Source organism: Nelusetta ayraudi, unplaced genomic scaffold (assembly GCF_046127955.1).
Source record: "Nelusetta ayraudi isolate G7.1 ecotype Tasmania unplaced genomic scaffold, CSIRO-AGI_Nayr_v1 ptg000024l, whole genome shotgun sequence".
NCBI lineage: Eukaryota > Metazoa > Chordata > Actinopteri > Tetraodontiformes > Monacanthidae > Nelusetta > Nelusetta ayraudi.
In genome coordinates, this window is record NW_027466074.1 from 277501 (window position 1) to 301808 (window position 24308).

General features: G+C 43.8%; 1 protein-coding gene across 8 annotated transcripts; it reads right to left on the reverse strand.

Annotated features, from left to right (window-relative positions):
• Positions 1-1581: 1581 nt before the first annotated feature.
• Positions 1582-21927, reverse strand: uckl1b (uridine-cytidine kinase 1-like 1b). 8 transcript variants are annotated; one of them, XM_076028522.1, is made up of 15 exons: positions 21791-21927; positions 15756-15949; positions 14553-14659; positions 13068-13238; positions 12146-12217; positions 10163-10352; positions 9950-10011; positions 7641-7660; positions 6852-6950; positions 6170-6263; positions 4825-4887; positions 4532-4654; positions 3520-3627; positions 3278-3434; positions 1582-3181 (listed from the first exon to the last, which is right to left on the reverse strand). In XM_076028522.1, exons 1-15 carry the CDS (start codon positions 21862-21864, stop codon positions 3102-3104), a joined length of 1614 nt encoding a protein of 537 aa, XP_075884637.1. In that variant the 5' UTR covers positions 21865-21927; the 3' UTR covers positions 1582-3101. The 8 variants fall into 8 exon arrangements, with proteins under 8 accessions (XP_075884637.1, XP_075884633.1, XP_075884638.1 ...); XM_076028518.1 differs by having other exon boundaries at positions 6852-6980; XM_076028523.1 differs by lacking the exon at positions 7641-7660 and adding an exon at positions 8920-8936.
• Positions 21928-24308: the final 2381 nt, after the last annotated feature.

Here is a 24308-nt window from a genome sequence, read left to right on the forward strand (position 1 = left end):
AAAAAAAGAATCATCACTCACAAAGCGTGTGAGCGACGGACGAAACGAGACACCTCGGCCCCATCAGCTCGCAGCCCTCTCTCCACGTGAGTCAGACGCACTCTGCTGCCTGAATAATTCATTCACAACATGAAGCCCTGGTGCCAGGCCCTGCTCGCGCAGTCGCTTCACATCCACGGTGCAGGCTGCACCCTCGCGCATTAACACGACAAATAACGGCGGCTGACACACGACGTTACATTTTCACCTCTCAGCCACAGCAGCAAGTTGGTGACGATCTCCTCTCTTCTTCTTCTTCTTCTTCTTCTGCTCTCTGAGTATTTCTTACCCCTGCAGCAGCAGCAGCAGCAGCAGCAGCACGATGCAGACTCGCTGACTCCTCGGCCCCCCCCCCTCCTCCGCTGGGGACTGCAGGACTCGAACCCACAACCCCTCCCCAAGAAAAAATGAAGGAGCCCAGGTGGAGGAAGACGAGCAGAGCTCAGCCGCGACAGGAGGACGAAGCAGATGGAGGAAGAAGCGCGGGGCTCTGACTTTAAAAAGGCCACTCCTGCTGCCTTCACGAGGCTGTGACCTCATCATGCTCTGCATTTCACACACTCTCTCACACACACACACACACACACACACACACACACACACACACACACACACACACACACACACACACACACACACACACCTAGACAAGCCACCTTCCTGTTTGTCAGTACCGGTGGCAGATTTTCCACTGACATCTTCACTCAGAAGACCAGTGAAAAAAAAAAATTGCACACCTTCCTTTGAAACAACAACAATGTATTAAGCTTCTGTTTTTTTCAGAACACAAATAGAGAAATTAACTTAATAACAATATTCCGGAAAACATCTGCATTTAGAGCGTGAGGGCATGCTGGTGGGTTGAGCTGGAGGCACTCTTTCAAAATACAACTTTTTTGCTTCTTTTTTTTTTTTTTAACAAACATGCACTCAAAAAAACCCCAGAAAAAAACAAACTCAGAAACAGAGGCGGCAGTAATGACTGAGTGCTTCGCTGAAAGTGAGCCAGAGGAGTAAAAGGCATCAAGATGCAGCAGCTCGTCAGCCTCCCGATATTCTTAGCAGCTCTGACGCGTCTCTTGCCCGTCCTTCTCACAACCCCCCCCCCCCCCCCCCCCCCACCCCCCCCCCCCTCCAGTCACTCTCTCTCGGGTCAGTGTCTGCCTAATAGTCTGCTGCCTTGTAATTGTCCATCAGCCTCATCAAATGAGTGTCAATCATGCTTTAGCGCCGGGGCCGGCTTCTCGACAGCTGTCACCGCTTTAATTATGGAAGGCGATGGAAGATATTGAGGTTCCTTTCCAATGAGATGAGGACAACCACAATATCCTTCCTGTTCCCCATTTCAAAGCGCTGTCGCGCTGTCGTCAGTTCTTTTTTTTTTTGTCCCCCCCCCCTCCTCTTTTTTCATTGAATACAGAAAGATTATCAAGAGCAAACGCTTTTAAAAAATATTCCAGTCCTGGCTGAAAATGTTTTAACTCCATTAAGGACTCGCCGGCCTCGCGCACCATCATTGACTGAAGACAAAAGACGGCAGACGAAGAGCTCTATTGCACTTTTATTAAATACAGGTTGGAAATAACAGACCAAAAAAGAAACAAACATGCAGCTGACGCGGTAAACACAAAACAGCCCCATCACGAGACGCCGAGGCTGAAAAACACAATGGCGACCGATCTGAAGAGACACACAGTTGTTATTCAGCGCTGCTGCCGAACCAAGGCCAATGATATCAACCGCACGCTCAGCAGAACATGAACACAGTTTGCAATAAAGCTGATTTCATTTCTTTGAAGCATGACTCAGTTCATGTTTTTGTTTTCCCTTTAATGTCATGTTTTCACTTATTTCTTTTTTTTTTGCATGTGAAACTGACAACTCACGCGGCCTCTGGGGTGGCACGATGACAACTGCAATGATCTTTTTCACGCAGCACTTGGTACATAACAACCCTCACAATGACGACGGGCCGGAGCTGCTACCTGCAAATCTGGTGAACGTTTGACATGCAACGAGGCAGCGACGTCCAAGGACAGACTGTTCTTTTTCTTTTTTCCTGCAAATTTTTTTTTTTTTAAAAATCAGGCACTGACAAATTTCCTCACTTGTGTTAAAAGCCTAAAAAAAATACATTCTGACCCCCAAAAAAATCAAAAAACATCAAATAACACAACAGGTATAAATAAAAGGTTTGTGTTGGCGAAATACGACCCGTTTCACAGCAGAGAAAAAACGGGGACCGACTGGTGACTAGTCCGGCACGTGCACGTACAATTATGCAAATGAAGGACGCGCTGAATAAATAATACAGTCCGAGTTCACACTTTGAGCATTACGATGAAAAAAAAAAGAGAAAAAAAGTTTTTTTACCGCCCATTTAAACCGGTTGGGTCAACATCTATGGAGAAGGGAAAGGCTGAACGAGAGCGGCTGAAAAAGAGAAGAACAAAAAGAGACACCTACACATTTCCCAACTCGATGGTCCTTCAGCAGGCGCTCGCGGCCTTGAGAGTTCACGTTCCGATTAAACTTTTTTGTGAAAGTTGCCAACAGGGTGACGGGTTGGAGGGGAAAAAAAAACAACGCTTGAAACGTTAACCCCCCCCCCCCTGCTTTTTTTTTTTTTTTTTTTTTTTTATCACACACGTAAATTCACATTCAGCTGCGGCTTCCACAGTTTTATCGCTTAAGGCAAAGGTACAGTGACTCCTTTCGCGACGGCACGCCTGCCTACAGCGATTTGTCACCATTTGAAACACTCAAATAAAAACCTTTGGACTTTACAGTAGCAGCATACTGTACATATAAAAATACTTTTGACAACAACATTTCTCAAAGACGGTGGAAGATCATTTAAAATTCTAATTTGTTGATTATATCATTTGATTATAATTATTTAATTATTTTTGGTTTCCGGGTTTTCGAGCACTTTTGTTTGGCCCTCTAATAATGCACGTTGCCACACCATCGTCTCCTCGTCGGGGGCCGAAGCCCCGAATCGCTCCAATAAGTCAGTGCAGTCTGCTTAAAAATACAATAAAAACGAATAGAAAAGTCAATCAGCAACTGGGCTCGTCCATCTCGTCGTCGCTCCAGTCGGGCGGAGCGTCCGTCCCAAAGTATCGATCCCCAAAGTTGCCTGCAACGACAGGAGAGACGGCCGGTTGGCAAACCCCCGCGAAAACAAGGCCGACCGCGGCGTCGCCACGCGCTCCTGCACGCCGCCTCCACTCACCGATGCCGGGTATGATGTGGAAGAGGTCGTTGACCTTCTTGTCCACCGCCGTGGTGATGATTTTGACCTGCGGGAAAGCGTAGGCCACCGAGTGGACGCCCATCTCGGCCATCAGCAGCGACACCAGCAGGATCTTGTCCTCCTGGACGTCGTGGTCCTGCAGAGGAAAACGCGCACTTTTAAAGGCCGCGCCGGTGAAACGGCAGACGCAGCCGCAGAACAATCGACTGCGGCTCGCTGACCAGCAGGACACGGACGGCCATCATGGCGGCGGCGCCGGTGGACACGGTGCAGTCCATGAGGATCACGTGGTCTTCGCTGATGTCTTTGGGGAGGCGCAGGTAGTGCAGCTGCAACGGGCCAGAGACACGACGGTGGTTAGCGTCACACACACATGGAAAAACTCTTCCTGAGACTCCACCAGTTGAGACTCCACCAGTTTAGGCCATTAACCTGTGCTTTTCTTCGGGTTATTGTAAACAGGACCGAATATGTGAGTATAGTGGAGCCGTTGTATTTGATACAACTACTGGTAATTATATATTAATAAGTGTTCTTTTCAAACGGCTTCTCTTGTATCATGCCATCATGCTTTCTGTGCAGCAGGCTCACCACACTGCAGCTAAATAAATAAGGTTTTTGTGTCGCCCATTGTGCTTCATTGCTTCATTGAAATTTTTGGAAACCGTTCAAAATCTGGGTTTGATATCAGTCAGCTTTCTCAAAATGGATGGGATCCTGCAAAGTCTATTCATGCCGCGCCCGCCATTAGACCGGTGAGTTGGTGCACTGCCGACCACTTTTTCCGCTGCTTGACTCCATCTCGAGCAGAACGCTGCTGCTGCTGCAGCTGCTGCTGCTTTGAACAAACACTCCCAGACACGAGGGCATTAACCCTGAGCTGCGTTCACTCAGACTGGCTTCCTCAGCGTGTCGCAATCTATTTTTAAGCTTCTCATGTTTTTGTTTTGGGTGTTTTTCTTTAAACTGCCAATGGCCTTGCCCCTTTTTTCATCTAGCGGAGGTTTTATCTGCCTGCAATCACAGCAGGCCGGCGCGGTTATCACAGGTCAGAGTATAAAGTGTGGGGTGACTGTACCCTGGCTGTTTCAAGGCCCTGAGTTTGGAATAGGTTGTGGCTGATGTGCACGTGATCACAGAGCCGCCACTCGGGTCCCCTTGTCTTTCATGTGTATAAACTAGAATTGATGGATAAATCAATACGCGGAGTGAAAGTGGAGAGTGCAGCCGTACTTCCGGCTCTCCCGTGTCCTGGTTGGTCTGGATGAGGATCTTGCCGATGCGGACGTCTTTGCACACGGCCCTCAGCGCCGGCTCCATGGTCTCGCCGGCCCGCAGGATGGACACCCCCGTGATCTGAGAAGAAACAAAAAGAGAGGGAAAAGCATAATTAATCAAAGGTTAATTGCATTCTCTTTTTTTCACCGAGACAAAACTCTTCCTAATGGTCTTTGAAATTAAAAACACGGGGGGGAAAAAAGCCAGAAGAAGAGGGCGACGGCCGGTTGCAAATGAAGTTCACTCACCCTCTTCCCGTGGAAGGTCCTGCCTTCATAATCCTCTCCCTGGGGGGTCTGCACTACGTGGACCTGAGATAAAAAAAAAAAAGTAAAAAAAATAAAGCTGCTGGTTTGCAGGTTTGAGACAGACCAGCTCCTGTCGCCTTCAAACTCTGATGTACGGCTGTGAAGTGAGAAACCTGCAACTTATGGTTGAGGTACGGAAACTTTTCTCAGCTCTGTCTCAATAAAGTTTCCATGCTCTCTCGCTCACCGTGGCCCCGCCGGATTTTGTTTTTCGAGCGTTTCTTCCTCTGACGCGAGTCAGAGACGACAAATGGCCACAAATCTATCCACTGAAAGTGAATCCAATTTACAGAACGAACCAAAACACTACACGCTAAGATTAGATACAACTAACTGTCGGCGTCGGGTTTGACGTCAACACTCTGTATTGGAATACACACTCACAATACTTTATCAGAACACAGAAAATGATTGATTTTGGAGTTCTCCATGCAAGAAGAGTGATTGCACTATATTGGGGAACTGTAGAACCGCCATCAGTGGCGATATGGAAGAGGGAGCTGATGACTTTGTCTTGGACTGGAGAGATTGACAGACATTGTGAAAGGTAAACAGACGGGAGTTTGCTCCTATCTAGGACTCATTTGTGTCCTTCTTGATCAACAAAACAGAAAAAAAAGTAATGATCCTGCCTTTTATTTTATTTTGTTCTGTTTTATTGATATTATTTATCTCATTTTTGCTTTATTAGTTTGATGCCGGTCATCAATTTATTTGTTTTTTTTTTATTCTTATCTGTGAGAATGAGTGACTGTTTGGGGGGGGAGATAATATATGTATATATGTATATATATATATATATATATATATATATATATATATATACATATATATATATATATATATGTATAAATATATATATATATATATGTATATATATATATATATATATATATATATACATATATATATATATATATGTATATATACATATATATATATATATATGTATATATACATATATATATATATATGTATATATACATATATATATATATATATATGTATATATACATATATATATATATATATATGTATATATATATATATATATATATATATATATATATATATATATATATATATATATATATATATGTATATTTATATATATATATATATATATATATATATATATATATATATATATATATATATATATATATATACATATATATATATATATATGTATATATAAATGAAAATGTTTGTACAAATGACAAAGACGCACTCGAAACTTCAATAAAAAATGTTTAAAAACAAAACAACTTTTAGCGTTGGGCACCTGCGAGGGGAGGAAGGAGAGCGCTCTCTCGATCAGGAGACGCATCAACCTCTTGGAGTAGAAGATGAACTCGTCACGGCTGGTCTCCTTGTTTCTGAAGTGGGGGAAAAAAAGAACAAAGAAAAGCATGAGTCCGGCTATGAACGAGGATTAGAGCCACAAGAAGAGAAGAAAATATTACAGGGAGGAGAGTTTTGTTTTAAGTTTTCATTTCGAGTTTTACGTCAAAATTCTGTGAATAAAGTCAACGTAAAAAAGATTACATTTTGTAAATAAAGTGGAAATTTGATGATAAATCAATTTATGGCATTTGCGCACCTTCGACACTTAACGACATGTCTTCTGTGGAACAACTTGTGAAAGTGTGCTTCAAAATTTGGTTTAGTAGCAAGGACATCCTGCTCTTCTAGCACACAGTGTACAATATGTATCACACAAAAGAGGATTAGGGCCACAAGAAGAGAAAAAATATTAGGAGATTTTTAGTTTTCATTTCAAGTTGAAATTTTGTGAATTAAGTAAAAAATTTGTGAAAAAAGTTGATAGAAAATAGTCAAAACTTTTTTTTGTGTGAATACAGTCTAAATTTTGCAAACACATTTTTTTTCTCTTCTTGTGGCCCTAATCCTCTTGCGTAGTCCGGTAATGGGGCTGTGTGTCAATCTGTTTTCTGTTGTTTTACCTGATGATGGTGTGCATGCCCTTGACCTGCGGCGTGCTCTCCAGGACGCTGAGCGTCTGAGGCAGCGGCTGGGCCTGGTGCGCTGACGCCAGGGCCGCCCTGCGGCCACACACGAAGCAGAGTGAGAGGCTGACGGGAGCAAATGAACGCTTGAGAGACAGAAAAACACAAACAAACAAAAAAAAACAACAACACAGCAACATACACACACAAACACACGCACACTCTTTGTAAGTCCATGCAAACAAGAACAACTTCAACCAACAGTAATAACAATCTGGGGGATTAGTGGAAAAAGGCGACGGTGCTCGCATGTGGAAAAGCCACTGGTTTTAAGATTAATTTCAAGAAAGGGAAGCAGTCTGCAGACGCACAGTGCCAGAGTTGAGTATTGTTGTTGTGGAAAAATTACGCCAGCAGAAAAAAAAAAACAAAACAAAAAAACGGCGTGATGATGGAAAACAAAGCAGAGAGCTCCTTGGAAAAGTCAGAATTGGAGCGAAGGCGTTTGAGTGGAGGAGGATTTGTTTTCCATGACACGGCCGCTATGATTTGCAATAGCTCCAGACGGCTCCAGATATTAGGCTTGAATACGCCATGAGCCGAGGCCCCACCCAGGCCTCTGCAGCTGAGAGCGAGGCACACTGTTACAAACCCTCAGTGATGCAGTCATGTTTGCAAAAAAAACGAACAAACAAACAACCAAACAACACACGCATCCGCCGTGTCACTGAGACAAAATAAGCCAGATGCAAAAGAAAAGAGAAAAATCATAGCAAATCTGCTCACATATCCCAGCGAAGTTTCCTCTATGGGGTAGTGTTTTTGATTTGGGGTTGTTTTATTATTTTTTTTTTTTTTTACACGCGTCGATGAAACACAAACAAACAATCACAACAGAGAGGGACAAAATGAAAGGAAGAGGAAGAGGAGGAAAAAGAAGAAAAGACACAACATCAGGTGGATGAGGGATGAAGAGGTCACGATCTGAGCAACAGTGTGGACGGCCGAGATGTGTGCGCGGCTCGGGGGAAGGGAGGGGTGGCGGGGGTGGAGGTTTTCGCCACCGATGGCTCGAAGGCCGTCGCCACTGCGATGGCTTCGGATTTGTTCAAACGAGCTGAACGTGCGTGCTTGCGTGTGCGTTTTGGCTGCCGTGCGTGGGAGGCGAGCGCCGGCGCGGCCGCCTCCCTCCTCCTCGGCTGCCTCCCTCCTCCTCGGCTGCCTCCCTCCTCGCAGCTCTTTGACTTTTGTGTCGAAACAGCGAGAGGGGTTGGTATTTGTCGGCTCGCGGGCCTCGGCGCATCCTGTGTCTAAAGAGAGACGCCGAGCTCACTTCCTCTTCGCTCTCGCGGCGTCTGACACGCCGCGGCCAAGATTCGATGGAAAAAAACAAAAGGAAAGAAAGAAAAAAAAACAAAACACTCAGCGCTTTGTAGTAAAGAGTATTGGAAACTTTCTCTGCGGCTTTTGGGCACCGTAGACGGCGACGACGAGGCGCCCGCTGCTGTTTCCTCTCGCTCTCCCTCTCTCGCTTTCTTCTTGGTGGAGGGTCGCGCTCCATTCTGAAAAGCGGCGGGGGTCAACGACTCTATTTTTAGACGCAGAAGTGTAAATTGTCTGTTTCTGTGTGTGGTGCGTGTGTGCGTGCGTGTGTTTTAAACTAGAAGACGAGAGGGAAGGAAAACCAACGTGTTTGCATTCGGTGCTGGCAAACCCCAACGTGGCTCTGCTTTCGTAAAAGGTCGGCAGACAGCGGATTTTTCTTGTTTGAGTCTTTGCAGTGAAGCTGGCAGCCTCGCCGAGCTCGCGTGTTTCGACAGCAGGTGCAACAACGCCACCTGGCGATCGCCCGGCGCTACGGCAGCCAGCAAGCAGCACCGGTTGGGAGCCGACGGTTGGTTTTGCTGGCCTCACTCTCTCTGTCTCTCTCTCTCTCTGTCTCCTTTTGTCTCTCTCCCAGATAGCAGTGGTGGAGGTGGAAGGTGGGAGGGTAGGGGGGAGGGGCGGGAGGAACTGGACAGATGGTGAGGAGAGAGAAGGATAAACAGGATAAAGGCCACTCTACCTGACGCTGAGCTCGCGCTGTGAGCCACGGGGGAATTTGGAGTGGTGGGGTGGAGGTGGTGGTGGTGGAGGAGGGGAGAGAGACAGACAGGGACAGAGCAGTCCATCAGCAGCATGTGTGTTACTCACTCTGTGTGTGTGTGTGTGTGTGTGTGTGTGTGTGTGTGTGTGTGTGTGTGTGTGTGTGTGTGTGTGTGGGGAAGGTAAAAAGCAAACTGCCCCGTGGCCCAAAGTGCTTCTAACGAGGCAAAAAAATACACCTTTGTGTCACAAACCACGAAAACGGGACTGTTACCACTTAAAGGTCTCCTGTTAGAGGCTTTTTCTTCAGTTTTTGTGGAACGGCCTTGTAAAAATAATTTGCCAATTAAAAAAAAGGAATATACAGATTTCCAGCTTCTTGCTAAAACTAACAGTGAAAGGGGCCAGAAACCAGGCGAGTGATTTTAGTATGACTTTGTAATTATGTTTGTATACATGTGTATATAAAAAAAAGAAGTTTATTCAATGTATGATTTACAGTTTCTCCAAACTCTTTGTAATTATGTTTGTATGAACGTGTAATAAAACCACTTGCTTATTTGGTGCGTGTGATTCACGGTTAACCATTCTCCAATCTCTTCGCCTGAACAATTGGCCTTTACTCAAATGACCATTTTTCTTTAACGTCAACTGCTTCATTAATATTTTGACAGTCAGTCCGTTGAAAGCGCAAAAAAATATTTCTGCGTACATTTCGTTCCGACTGAACATTAATGAACATTTATCCTCCCCGAGAGTCTCTACCACTTTCTACACACTAGAGGGTGCTATGGAGTTTGTAATTATTATCTTGATAAAGGGCGGGGTGCTGCGCTTCCTCTGAGCCGCACTGAACAACAGTGAACATGTCCTCAGGAAAAGCTTTAAAAGCAGGCTGTTGATATAATGCCATTATGACTACATGCAGTTGAATACGAGCGAGGGTGTATTTATGTGTGTGCATGCGTGCGTGTGTGTGTGTGTGTGTGTTCAGGTAAGCAGGTCTGTACCTCCTCCAGCTGACTGTGGACATGCTGCACAATCAGATCAATGGCCACCATATTGCCGCCGCCTGAATGGGAGAAAGACAGAAAGCGAGAGGCAAGATGAGCATCAGGAGTCTTAAGATGAGATTAACAAACAGCTTATTAAGCAGTGCAATATTAACAACGATAAATGAGTCAATTACAAAAACTTGTTGTTGTTTTTTTTTTTCAACGCACCACGTGGCACCACGATGTCGGCCAGGCGCATGGTGGGCTCGATGTACTGCTCGAAGGCCGGCTTGACAAACTTGTTGTACTGCTTGATGACACCTTCGATGTCTCGGCCCCTCTCCGTTATATCCCTCCGGAGCCGACGCACCAGGCGGATGTCGGAGTCCGTGTCCACAAAAATCTTCATGTCCAGCAGCTGATGGCAGGGGGGAGCCAACAGAAGAGAACGTTTAACAGGGAGTCTGAGCCCTTCTAACACAAAGCGGCGTCTTCATTCAAGGCATATCAGGCCGTTACTCCTAGAGAGGGCTGCAAAAAGGTTTCTTCACTGTGTGATTTTTTTTTCCCGCACATAGTTTTGATCATTTTTAAAAAGTTGAAACTTGCTTGCTCCATATATAAGATCCTGCATGGACTTGCTCCAACACCTTTAGGGGAGTTCATTATGTGAAGATCCAGCACCAGAGGGAGAACAACCAGAGCCTCCACTAGAGGTGACTGTGCAGTTCCACATAGACAAACAACCTTCAGTAATCAGGTGTTATCAGTCAAAGGCACTGAGGTCTGGAATGGGATTCCAGCTGCAATACGAGACTGCAACACACTGAACACTTTCAAAATTTAAGCTTTTGTGTATCTTCTCAGTGTTCTTTGTTACTTTGTTAGTGGGAACTGTCCAATTCTTCTATCGTATTGCTCATTTTTTTTTTTGCATTTTTCAATTGTTATATTTGTTGTCATTGTAATGTTATTTCTGCTGACCTGCCAGGCACTGTGGATGGAAAGCAGCCTTTGGGTAACTCTGGCATATTTACATTGAGATGTTCATTAATATGCACTGTCCTTTTTAAATAAGTGAATGAATGAATGAAAAGGAGTTCTGAGGTCTATCTTGCTGTGTCATCTACGATATGAAGAGGACTCATGAAGGTTGTCGGTACAGTTAATTGTCCTTAAAAAATAAATAAATAAATAAATATATAAATATATATATGTATATATATATATATATATATATATATATATATATATATATATATATATATATATATATAATATATATATATATATATATGTATATATATATATATGTATGTATATTTCTAGACCAACAATGTCACATACTTTCACAAAAATCATTGTCAAAGAAGTTTAACACGCATCATGGCAAATTTAATCCGGACAAGGATGATTAGTCTGTTAATGGGTTTTCTTATACAATTAATGACTGTATTGGAGCTGCAAAATGAGAGGTGACTCTTAATTAATCCTCTTTTTTTTTTTATTATTATTATTATGCTTAGTTAGCCAGCCCGTCAGTAATGGGTTTCGGTTGATAAAACAGGCCAAAATGGAATATTAACATGTTATTCTGTCCCAAAATAATTAGCAGAAATTTAGAATGGCTGCATTTTCTTGATAAAAAATATCCCCCTTCAGAGGGCAACATGGACCATTACAATTAAACCGAGGCTGCTTAGGTGCTTACAAACTGCACATCTTTGAGTTACGTGTCCCAGCCGACTGGAATTAACAACTACCAACTACGTTTCTTATCATAATAAGAGTATGATAGGTCTTTGTCTGCTGGTTGGAGAGAAATAAGCATTGAGCTTATAATTACTGCAAGGATTGTTCAATGGTTCAATACATAATTTAATCACGTTTGTTTAAGATAACAAGTTTGAATGGTCTTAAAAACGAAATCAAAAACGCTGGTCTGAAACGGTGAAAATAGACGTCAACAACGAGTCAATGTAATTAAATCAGACATTAAATATTTGAGTATTTCTTTGCTTCTCTCAGTCGACTCACTGGTTCAATGTGATCGCCATAATTAATATGTATGGCAAAGATATTTAAGCAGCTGTAATATCAGACAAAGCAGGAATTGGATTGGTCCTTGCAAGCTTCAAACAGCGAATGATAAATGACTGGCATTCACTTTGAGCATTCGGGGCATCTTCACAGACGATAACCTCCACTGACCTGCAGCAGCTTTTTATCTGCGAAGGCCATGATCCCCTCAAAGATGATAACGCTGGCACCGTACACGGTTTTCTGTGTGTGGGGGGGGGAGGGGACACACACACACACACACACGTGCGCACCGGTTACTGCAGAACAAAACACACATGGACGCTGCGAGGCACGTGCACGTTGCATAACGCGACGCTAGGTATATTTTGCCACAGCTGCGGTTAGCGGCGTGAAGAAGCAGAAACGGACGGAGACGGCAGAGTGGCTTTGTCAGGGACCATCTGGTGCAGCAGCTTCGTGCCGTCGCTCTAAACCTCTTTCCAGGGAGACTGAAACCCCTTTTAGGTAGTCGAGAAACTGACATTCTAACAGTCTTATCGAGTCACTGCGACGTTCTACTCGCTAAGCTGCGGCGTGCGCGTGCGCCAGTGTTCATTTTGACAGCAAAATTTGATTCAGTCATCTAAGTAGTTTTAGTTTTAGTCCAGTTTTAGTTGAGGAAATATCATAATCATTGTAGTCGACTAAAAATTACAGTCGATTTAGTCGATTCTTGATGCACAGTTTTTACAGTGTTTTATTTTCTTTCATAGCAAATGTGAAGTGTGTCCAAATGTCTCGTCGCCTCTTCCTCCCTTGGTGTTGACATTTGCTCTCAGCCTAGTCTGTATCAGATAATCTGCGTGCTGTGCGTCCACTTTCTAAATAGTCGTTTCCTTCCACAAACGAAATGAGCTCTGATTGGATCTCGCCTCTGGCCGTCTCGTTTTCATTCGTTGACGAAAACGTCAACGCACCTCGTCATCGTCTTAGTCCTTCTGAATTAATTTTTTTTTTTTTTTTAGTTATCGTCTCACTTTAGCCAGAAAAAAAAGGTCTTTGACAATAACTACGACAAAAAATAGTTATTGAACTGGGCGCCAGCGCTCACCCAGTCCTTCTGCCTCCCGTGCGTGGTGAAGTCGTACACGGGGATTTTGACGCTCTTGCCCTGCTTGAGCTTGCGCAGGGTGTCGGTCAGCAGATCGAAGTCGAAGGCGTCCGGGTGGTCAAAGTTGTAGTCGTTACTGGCGGCCAGAACCTGCTGCTCCGCAGACAGGACCTGAGGGTGAGACGAAAAGGGAGGAGCTCAGTTGGTTAAAACTTGACTCGGGGGGAAACAATTGACGCACTTAATTTTTCACATGGAAAAATGCATCAAAATGGGAAAATTTAAACAGATCAAACCAATACAGCTACTTTGTGTCAACAAATTCCCACAGCAGGGCCATTTTAAGCTTAAATATTGATTTTGTAAAACACTATTTGTGTCTGCCTGAAAAGTCACTTGGGCACAGGGAGCTGTTTAAGAGCAGTTAAGCGAGAGAATCTAAATTTAGGGCAGCGTCATGCGCCACTGTGACGTTTGTACCAGGTCATGAGTATCCACATTTCTCTCTAGCTCTCTTTCTGTTTGTGTGTGTGTGTGTGTGTGTGTATGTGTGTGCGTGCATGCCTGGTGGTGCCCAAGCTCTGATGTTTGGCACCTCCGGAGCAGCGGCTCGCTGTCCTCAAATGATATCGTAACACACTTGTGGTAAATAAGCTGAACCAGTGTTCCAGGTTCTCTCTGGCGCGAGCCGAGAGCAAGTCCAAAAAAAACAAAAGAAGGTATAAAGACAAGAGCAGGAGGAGCTGCTCATTAACCATGACGGAAAGCTGCTGCTGCGGCGGCGGCGGGGTTGAGGAACTGCAGTCGTCCTCCGGCCGGTGATAAATTCCTCCTCTGCTGGCGAGTCTGAAGCGCTGCTGTCAGACGGCGACGGCGTTGCATAACCGCAGAGTGGGCGGAGGCGTAGTGGGGTAAGAATCATGGCCCAGCGACACTCTCTCTCTCTCGTCCACTCTGCCTTTTCTACGACACCAGGTCTTCCTTTTAAAAATGTTCCGCTCCAGGCCCCCCGAGGCCAAAATCAACTCTTTCCCGCTCCGTCCGGTTCGGTACCTTCCGCTCCCTCATTACAAAATGTTCATTTTCATTCTGAGACGTGAACAAACTTGTTGACGATCCAGTGACCCGGGCGGCAGCAGCTCACCTTACTCCTTTCTGGATGGTTGTCTGGTTAGATGCAAATAAATGTCAAAGCCGAACCGCACGCACGCTCTCTGTGGCTCCTCCGTCAAAATGTAATGCGACATTTTCACTTGAAGTGAACTGGTCACGTGTCAATGCTGACAAGTGGTTTCCACAACGCTTTTGCGATATACCGCTGTATTGATACGTCTGAAAAACCACCTCATGAGAGCGTCAAAACCTTTTAGCCGCATTTGAGAAGTTTTTCAAGGTTTAGGCGCCTTCATTACCAGTTTTCTATTGCACTCATTAGGTTTTGCGCAATTCTAGGGGTAATGGGAACGCAGCTCGTGACGTGCAGACCTTGTAAAACGAGTCCATTGAGAGGAGGACGACCCAGGGAACGTCCAGGGCTTCAATTATTTTCCGGGCCACCGTGGTCTTTCCGGATGCGCTGCCACCGCACAGGCCTGTGACATGAGACATAATAGAATGTTTGCACACACACACACACACACACACACATGCGTCTGACTGCACGCACGTGCAGTACATTTAGAATTCCTCTTGCGCTTGGGAAAGAAAACCTGTTGAATCTTAACTGGAATGCTCTGCACGTTGCTTCAGGCTATCATTAGCGGATACTGAGGCGTGCGGAAACAGACACTTGGACTCTGTGCATTTGCTGTTTTCACATATTCCTGTGTCCTTGTGACAAACGGCCCTGCGATAATGAATAATTCTCGGGAGGCCTGCAAAAGCAGCGCGATCTCTAACTCAGCTGGAATGTCGCTAACAACACTAAATGGCCTCGTCAATAGCCATTAGCGAGGAGTGCGACGATGGCTCGATCCTGCGAGACATTTATGCTGGCGCCAAGTCACAATGAACACCTGTGGCAACTGTGGCCGTGTATCACGCACAAATTTGTTTCTATTTGCGATGTCCTAAAAAAAAAAAAATGTATGTATACACTACCGGTCAAAAGTTTGGACACACCCTATGAATTTAACGTATATAATTTCATTCTCATGACTATTGACATTGCAGTTTCTCACTGAGGGCATCACAACTGTGTATGAACACACATGGAATTATGGAGAAAACAACAAAAGTGTCAAATAACTCATTTTTTATATTGAAACTCTTCACAATAGCCACCTATCATAAAAAACACATTTAGTTATTTAACGTGGTTTTATTTGATGCATAATTACACATATGTTGCTCATATATTTGACTTGTCTTCAGTCTGCAGTGTAGAAAGTTGCAAAGATAAAAAAAAAAAATTGCATGAGAAGGTGTGCCTAATCTTTTGACTGGTAGTTTCTCTCAATAATTACTGTCTTGGATTTTAGAAGAAAGAAAATGTAGATACAGGGAAAATCTCAAGTCAATTTATGAAAATGAAATTACAGGCTGGCAGCACTAATTTATTCTGATATATCTCAACTCAGACATATGGTGAAATGCGCTCTTCATAGCTATACACAGGTAAAAAAAAAAAAAAGAAAAAAAAGGATTGTTCTGACACTTTAATACGCATACATTTTGTTCAAGTCTTACCAATGACAAAGGCTTCCTTGGACTGTGTCCCGTGCTCATTGTACCAGGGCGGGCGGCCAGCTGTGTAGATGGTCCGTTTGGAGGTGCGCAGGAGAGGGGGCTCTGACTTGCACTGGCTGGTGGTCCTTTTCCTGGGCGAAAGGCTGGTACTCACTGGTGGCAGGAGCCGGTCCAATGATCCCTCGCCGGCTCCACTGCAAAGAAAAAATAAAATACAGATTATTTTTTTTTATCTCTTTTTTTTTGTAAGAAAAATAGCCAACAAATTTCCCAATTGGGAATGAAGTGCAACTGAAAGATACAGTAAGTCCTCCATGGGTTTAGTCAAGTGACATCATTGAATCCTTGAAGTGAGAACCTCACTTTCACCACACTTCTCAAGAAAATGAGCAGGTTCTTTATAAACAAAGACGAAGTTCCCTTCTTTGGGAATAAAGTGAAAACTTCAGAACCGTAAAGTGACAACCTCAACTATCTTACACCAAAATCATCTTGAACAGCGATGAATGAATAAAGTGCAAAACTTTCACATTTTGTAACCTGAAGCATGTAAGAGGAAAACCAATTTTAGGATTTTGCTTTAAACATCGGCCTGACTAATAAATCCGACTTTGATTTAAAATTGATTAATCGCACAGCCCTAAATGAGACTCGGGTGGTAGCATTAAGCAAGATTTATTTTTCTGCGGAAAGTAAAACGAAGCATCAGTCTCTGCAGGAAGGTAAAACCTGGCACTCGAGAGGTTCCTGGTTGTCCCCTCTTGAGTCCAAGACGAATAGTAAAGCCCTTGGAATGGGTCGAAAGTGGGAACTTTTGAAACTAAAAACCTAAAAAATAAAGTGAATAATCTTGCCGTTGACACACTGCACCAACGGAATAATCAGAATATAAAAAACTAGGGAGCATCCACTCACATGTTTTCACTTAACCCAAAAATGCTGAATAAAGACGTGGTCACGTGACCTCGGTTGCGCCGCACTGCTGCTCTTGTGCCAGAAGACAGAGGAGGACCGGGTGCTGTTGAACAGCCCCTTTAAATTCTGAGAGCTCCTTTGTTGTCTCCTCGTCTGTGAGCCGTGTTTGCTCAAAGGACACAAAGGGACAGACATCAGCTTTGCCATGAACGCAGTGGGCTGCACTGCTAAGGGAGCAGTCCAGAGAACAGTGGCCTACTTTATGGATAGTAAACAAGGCCGGGCGAGGGCTGTGTTCCCTCCGCACGCAAGTTAGTGGTTGGTTCCGACGCTTTGTCCCACTGACAGAACCGCTGCTGCGCGTGGAAAGGAGTAAGATGGACTCTGTGAACTACGAGACACATAATAATCAGACGCGAATTCTAGCTTTCGCTGTTGCGCATGTGCAGCGTTGGAGGGGTCTCTTTTGTTTATGAAAAAAGTTTTTCATAAACAAATGACAAGAGCGTCATTCAAAACGGATGTGAGATTCCTCCAGGAGGAGGGACGAGAATCATTTGCATGAACTCTTCGCACATGAGCGACATGTTTGCCACTGACTTCTGCAGGACGCGAAAAACAAAGCTGATAACCAAATTTCCTGGAACAGAAAAGTATGTTAACAGCTGGCGTGTGAGTTCTATGTTTCACAAACTTGCAACACCTCGCACAATTTTGCAATTCGGTCGTTCAGGTTCCAGGAACCAGACAACATTTCTTGTGAGTTTTGACATTCAGTGAACGTCTGCCGTTAATCAAGATTCAGAGCAGGGAACTTGAGCACAAAGGTCTGCTCTAATCCATTGTGGAGGATCCAGTTAAACTAACCCTGAAAAACTGGCTTTCCCTACAGTACAAGTTTCTCCTTGCAAGTTGTGAGGCAGCGGCTTGTGTAGTATTTTCTATGCAAAGTGTTTCTAGGGAAAACAAAACCTGACATGTGATTTTATTTTTGGAAGATAAACAACAGAGAAAACACCATCTTGACAACGGCAGCAATTGTTGTTTATCATGCGAACAGTATTTTCTCGGAGGTGCACACCTAACCGAGGTGAAGCCGCTGGTAACACTTACTGCAGTATTCGGGCCATCCACACTTCACCTAGTGAGGACTGTAAAAATCCACGAGCCATATCTCCAGGAGGGCGCGTCAGACAACAACTGCCTGTATCTCTGTTTCTCCATTCAACTCCATTCAACTCGTGGGTTTTGCCACCTTTATATAGGCTCCCCCCCATGCCCCTCCAAGTGGATGATCAACAGTTCAGAGGTGAAGCAAGAGAGAACAAGGATTTATCTTATCGCATCAGGGTCATCTGAGCTCATATAGAATGAGGGAGGGGAGACCAGGAGGACAGAGAAGACACACGGCAACTGTAGAGGAGGCACAGCAGCGCTGCAGCGAGGTTATCTGGTCAAACCTTAACAGGGTGCTATAAAAGATTAGCCCAGTGGCTTGTGCTGAATTGCACCTTTGTTCACCAGCTAACGTGCTTACGTGCGCTCTTGTGCAAAAGAAAGTTTGCGAAACGAGACCAAAAGCACGTTCGGTGGGTGGTTGGAAGGTAAAAGTTTCACAGTGTAACTTAGTAACGGACACAACCCTGTGGGAAAATGTCAGCGTTATACAAAGTGACCTTAACCTCGGACATCTGCCTTGTTCTTGCAACAATCCTTTGAATATGTAAAGCTCAACATGTGTGGATGGGCTTGGCAATTAAAAAGGAATACGGATTACAGCGACTGTCATAGACCAACAAACTTGCAGTCAGTCCTGTTTGTCCACACGCAGAGGATGACACCATAAAAGGTGTACAAGCAGAAACGGCTAATGCTGTGGTGACACCGCAGATGAAACTGTCAGGTGTCACTCAGGTGAGAATCACACACACACACTGGATTGAAGGGAGATGTGTGTGCGAGGCGTTGCCATGTTGCTGTGCAGCCATTGGTTACTGTTAAGTAACGCAGAACTTTGTAACTGGTACAAAAACTAATAATTACACGACACGTGATTGAAACAGAAGAAAAACAAAACAAAATAGAAGTATGGCCAAGTCTGCTGGAGTGCCAATCAGATAAGGAAATTAGTATTTGTAGGTAATTAAAAAATATTTTATTAATTAATAATTAATAGGCTAATTAGTACAAAGTTAAAGAAAGCAGTTAAAAGATATTTCACAATCAAAGCGCACCAACTTTATACATCTACTGCCTCGCATCTGAACAGTTACTAATGTGACTACAGTGTAGCCAAAAAAGCACTACTGGTATATATCTGCCCTCACAATGAAGTTACAAGGAAAGACAAGTTGCAGAAAATTAAAAGGAAACTACAAGTGCGTCCAAACCGCTGTGAGCTGCATTACTTGAGGAAAATATAGTTCATAAATTCCCAGATGGTAAATTATACAAAACTGTAAATACACTTGACAACCACAACTTGAAAATATCAACATCAAGCAAAGATTTAACAAAAAAAACGGATGATTGTTAGTGCGTCTCAAAATACAGTGCACTTACCTGCCATCCGATCTGAGAGTCCAACAGCCAGATATTCTGGCTCCTGAGAACGGCGGTAGATAATTCATAACTCTGAAGAAAATATATGGGAGGTTTCCACTTGAGAATACTCCGTATTGTGCAGGGACTCGCGGTTTATATTCACATGTACATGTACAGGGAGACCTGAGCACAATAAAGCAATTTACTGCACTGCCCTCTTGTACCATCCACAGAGTGAGTGACTCAGCTGTTGGGCAACATTTGAGGGGTTCGGGCTCAGCTGAGAAACGAAACTTTGAACATGGCTTTAGCTTTCTGTTTCTGCGATTGAGCTGAGTAAGAGGTAAAGAGAGCAGGAGAGAGGGAGAGAGAGAGAGAAGGCACCGCCGCTTAGTCCGGAGCGAGCGCGCGCACTAAAAACTACAGCAACAGCTTTTCCCTCCTCTTTCCTTCCTTCGCTCTGCACTCCTCCCCTCTGTCGGCTAGCCAACAAATGTAAGAGGATAGCCTACACTCAGATTATGTTCATTAGCTGATATTAATAGCATCAGGTTGGAACCCCGACCTTCCCACTCTGCTCTCTCTCTCTCGCACACACACACACACACACGCCAGGCTGCGGTCATCTGTCTTTGACAGTGTGCAATATGTGACAGCAGGAGCACGGCGGAGCAGGAGGGAGCTCCCGAGGCATCGACTCAGAAAACCCAAGAGAGAGGGTGGTGGTGGGGGGGGCAGGGGGGCAACAGTTAAAGGAAGGAAGGAGGATACAGCAGACAGGGACAAAAAGAGTGATATTCCTGTCGCCTTCTGCTCGATGCGTTTGACTGAATTTGCCACTGAGATCCTTCAGGGTGAGTTGAAGAGGTGAAAAACAGACTAACAGAAGGGAAGGACACAGAGGAGACAATGTGGGTTGTACCCTGCAGGGACTTGTTGGGTCTCTGTGAACCAGAGTTTGGAGACGTCAGCGCAACGGAACACACACGCACACCCACCACAAACACTTTAGAGTAAAGAGCGCGGGGAGAAAAACAGCATGATGAAACCAAACACTGCCTCTGCTGCCGTCAGCTGACTTTCTGAGGAACAGCCCCCAGCAGTGCACACGTACGCACGCACGCACGCACGCACTGTGACACTCCCGTCTCGTCCAGACAAAATAAAAATCACTATTCGCTCAGATCAAGGAATTTTTACTGCAACTGGTTAACTTTAAACCAACATTTCAAGCTACTTTTTGAATACTTTTGCGTTTGGAACCAAGGCGACAGCATGCTTGTTAACTTCCTTGTCCGTGTCACACCAATGTGTTTGAGGGAATTCTGTGCTTTATTTCTAGTCCCGAGTGTATTCCGGGACTGTAAGTGTTGCTTTAAACTGCAGTCAAGGGACAGCTGCAAAGCAGGAAACAAGAAGCCTGAAGTGTTTTGCTATGCCAAACATTCAGCGATCTTACGACGGCTACAGACGTGCATAGAAGGACCACAGGTCTCCGTTGAAGAACATATGGCACCTACAGTTACACTGCACTGCATAATACAAACCCAGTGGAGCTTTTAAAAAAGATTAAAGACTTATTCTAAGCATCAACCAAGCAAAATTCCATTTATCCAGATCTTAGAAACGAGGGCAGAGTTAAGAAGCTATTTATAATATTTATTTCTATAAGCATACATTTTGGTTTACTGCTCATTAAATATGCAAGTTTTTGTGTACAAGAAAACACTAAACTATTATCAAGTATAATTGTGCATTTTCTTGGATTTTTATGAAAACTACTAAACTCCTGTCGTGATCAACTTCCTACACTATGACGTCAGCGTGATTCAAACGCTTGCGCCTTCCAGTCAACCAGACAGGAGCCCGATGCCGCAGCACCCTCTAGAGGCTACAAAGGGTACTACACACATGGCTACTCAAAATGTGGGCGGATGCACGATTTACTGGGTCAATATCATAGCGTATTACGTGTGTGTGTGTGTGTGTTCAGGCTCCGCCAAAGGTAAATGTTTGACAGCCATTTCCCTCCTAATAGATGTCAGAGATTAGCGTTAAACACTGGCGCCGAGGCAGAACACCAAAAGATAGGGCCACGAAATCTTTTAATCTTATCACGTGTGGAAGCTTTCCCTTTCTGCTTTATTGTGGTTAACAATTAACACCAGCTATTGCCAGACTACGTGTTGTAAGTACGTTAGATAACGTATGCTTGTGTGCCTCCCTGACGTGGAATTATGAATATGGGCTGATGTTGGGTGAGGGAACCTCGTGTAAAATGGAGAACTCTCATAAATAAGTGAAATTTGTCTGAGCGACTACTTCCTGAATAGGGCCGAGGTTGTATGAAATGTATAGAAAACTACCACTTTAAAATATACTTATTATGGGCTGTCTTTGAAGCTACTTTCCATTACGATGGAATAAACGGTACCGACCCATTAACTGAGCACACTGCACTGACAGGTCATGATTTTATAAAGATGCTCAGCACTAATGTCGGCTAAAAACTTGTAACAACCCCCCCGGCCGCCAAAAGTCGTTCTAAGGTTTTGAGAATAGCAGCCATTTGTTACCTGTTTGCCAAAGAGGAAGTTTTTTCTTCGTTCTCCATCTTTGCGAGACTCGTTTCACAGCTAACGGCAGACATTGCTAGTCTGTTGACAATCTACTGTATTCGACAGCGCTCGTCAGCTCTGCGGCACGACGGGGCTTGTAGGCGTTTTTGTGCTTCGCCGAAGTGAGGCTGCGAGCGAATCAGCCCCACACAAACTCCAAGACCCAGGATGCACCTGTTCACCAGACGTCCAGTCGCAGCATGAACTGCATATGCGATACGGGGCCTTACACTGGGTGAGGAAAATGTTCCGCCAGCCACGTGTGAGGGTTCCGAGTGTGGTAGTTCAAGTTATTTAAGTGAAAATGTATTACTTATAACATAATCTTATCGCATTCTGGTGTAATATAGTTATGTATAATTATAATTATTAAGCTAATTTGTTAATAAAGTTGACCATATGCTTCCTTTTATCTCCGTGTGTGTTCATGTGTAATACATTTCCAGACCATAGTGATTAAAGGCAGCATGAAATACTTCATACTTTTATGTCGGTGGCCATGTACGGCTCTCTCCATGACAAAAAATTAATAAATAACAGGTGCTTATTGTAACATAACTAATTACATTAAATGAAACAAGCATGGGGCACAGAGGTGAGCAACATCAGTGGTGTAGATGTGGGTGGAGTGTTGTTATGTGGACATTAAACAGACAAATGTGGGGGTGGTGCTGGCAGGGAAGAGAGGGAGGCACTGCAAGTGGAGGCCTTTTATCCTATGGATCCTATAGCTCAAGCAGGTGCTCCAAATCCAGCTGGCTGCAGCAATCAGAGAGACAGGTACACACATTAGTACAACCAAACTCAGGCAACAGACTATGCACGGGCTGTCTCACTGGGTCATCAGTGTGCTTGAAGGTTGGCAGATTCACCACTTTGAATGTCATGGAAACATCGACCGAAGCAAACTTTCCAACTGGCATTGACTCTTTTGATTTGAGTCAGGTGGGATTGGCTGATTAGTCCCTGATTGACAACACCTGCTAATTATGCAGCACCTGGTCTTGATTGCTTTATCTGTTCTGAACCCTGATTGTGTGTGTCTGTGTGTCTGTGTGTGTGTGTGTGTGTGTGTGTGTGTGTGTGTGTGTGTGTGTGTGTGTGTGTGTGTGTGTGTGTGTGTGTGAGAGAGAGAAAAGAGAGAGAGAGTGATACAGGTAATATGTCATGATTTGACTCCCTTCAAAAGATTTTACAATGAAAAAATGAACTCAATTCCTATATGTTACAGGTGACAGAGGCAAAAACACATTTTTAGTCAACAAACCTTTATTACTTAGTTAAGGGATACCAATGCACAGGTAATACAACAAGTTCTGAGAGAAAATTTGTAATATTTCAGACTTAAAGGAGTCCTTGATGTCTCATATTTTAGATTCTACACGGCTTAATTTCAGTTATAGAAATCTTTAATACATCATTAGTCTCATTTCACCTGTTACTTATATATTATGACCACTTATGAGCTACGGCATAATTTCATAAAACTCTCAAAAAGTTTAATCAAAATGGCACCACGGGCAGATGCCATTTCTTGCTGTTGAAATAGGTAGCATACAAAAAAACCAACCACTGTTGTCCAAATAAAAAAAGATTAAATTGTCGGGCTGTCTAAGGGGATCTCTAAGGGTTAATCTCTGTTTTTGGGAAATAACGTCTCTGACAAAGGGAAGACACTTGGGCCTGCTGTTTTCCCAGGTAAAAAGTCACACCACACACAGTCAGGGTAACTAGAAAGCTCCAACAACACTCATATTTCAAGCCTACTTCATGGTATAGTAAGTGCACTAAATACAAAAACAAACACACATACAAGTCTCATTGTCCAATATTGAACAGGTAATAATAAAGGACTCTATCAATGTGTTTGTCATTGTGTACTGAAAAAGCTCAATTCATGTGCATCATTAAAATGGATAAAATAACAGTGTGCGCTGACAAATAGGCCTGCGTTTTTAAATGTGGTCTAAAGGTTTCCAACACTTTTTAGATTTCATGTGTAAAAAGCTTTTTTTCTTTTAAAGCAAACAAATAAAAGCAGGGTGGAGAGAAGAAAAAAAAAAAGCCGTACAGATTTGAGAAGACACATCCATTTCAAAATATCGGCAAGCCAAAGAAACCAAATCAATATGGTGTATTGCTGTACTCTCTAAGACATGTTGCAGTTAGCTCACACTGCGGGAGAGATATGTGTTTTCTACATCATAGGAAGACATATAATAAAGGGTGTGGTAAAATATAAAATACCCACTTTTAAAAGCAGTGCTTAACTATCATATTGCAACACCAAAGCTTGTCAGTTAAATGGACAATGTGACATTTTTCATGAAACGAGCTGAATCTGTGCGACAGCTGAACACTCAACACAAAGTGTTGACAATTTTTTTTTTTTTTGACATCCTGTCATTACAAAGGTGCTTACTGTTTTATACACACACGCACACACACACACACACACACACACACACACACCCAC

Bases quoted from the DNA above. Each gene is read 5' to 3' on its own strand.
- uckl1b (XM_076028513.1), bottom strand. From the start codon at position 19,441: ATGGTACAAGAGGGCAGTGCAGTAAATTGCTTTATTGTGCTCAGGTCT. The intron at 12,218-13,067 runs GTGAGCGCTGGC...CCCCACACACAG, and splicing joins ACGGGAGGCAGAAGGACTGG to AAAACCGTGTACGGTGCCAG. The intron at 3,628-4,531 runs GTACGGCTGCAC...GGCCCGTTGCAG, and splicing joins AGGACACGGGAGAGCCGGAA to CTGCACTACCTGCGCCTCCC.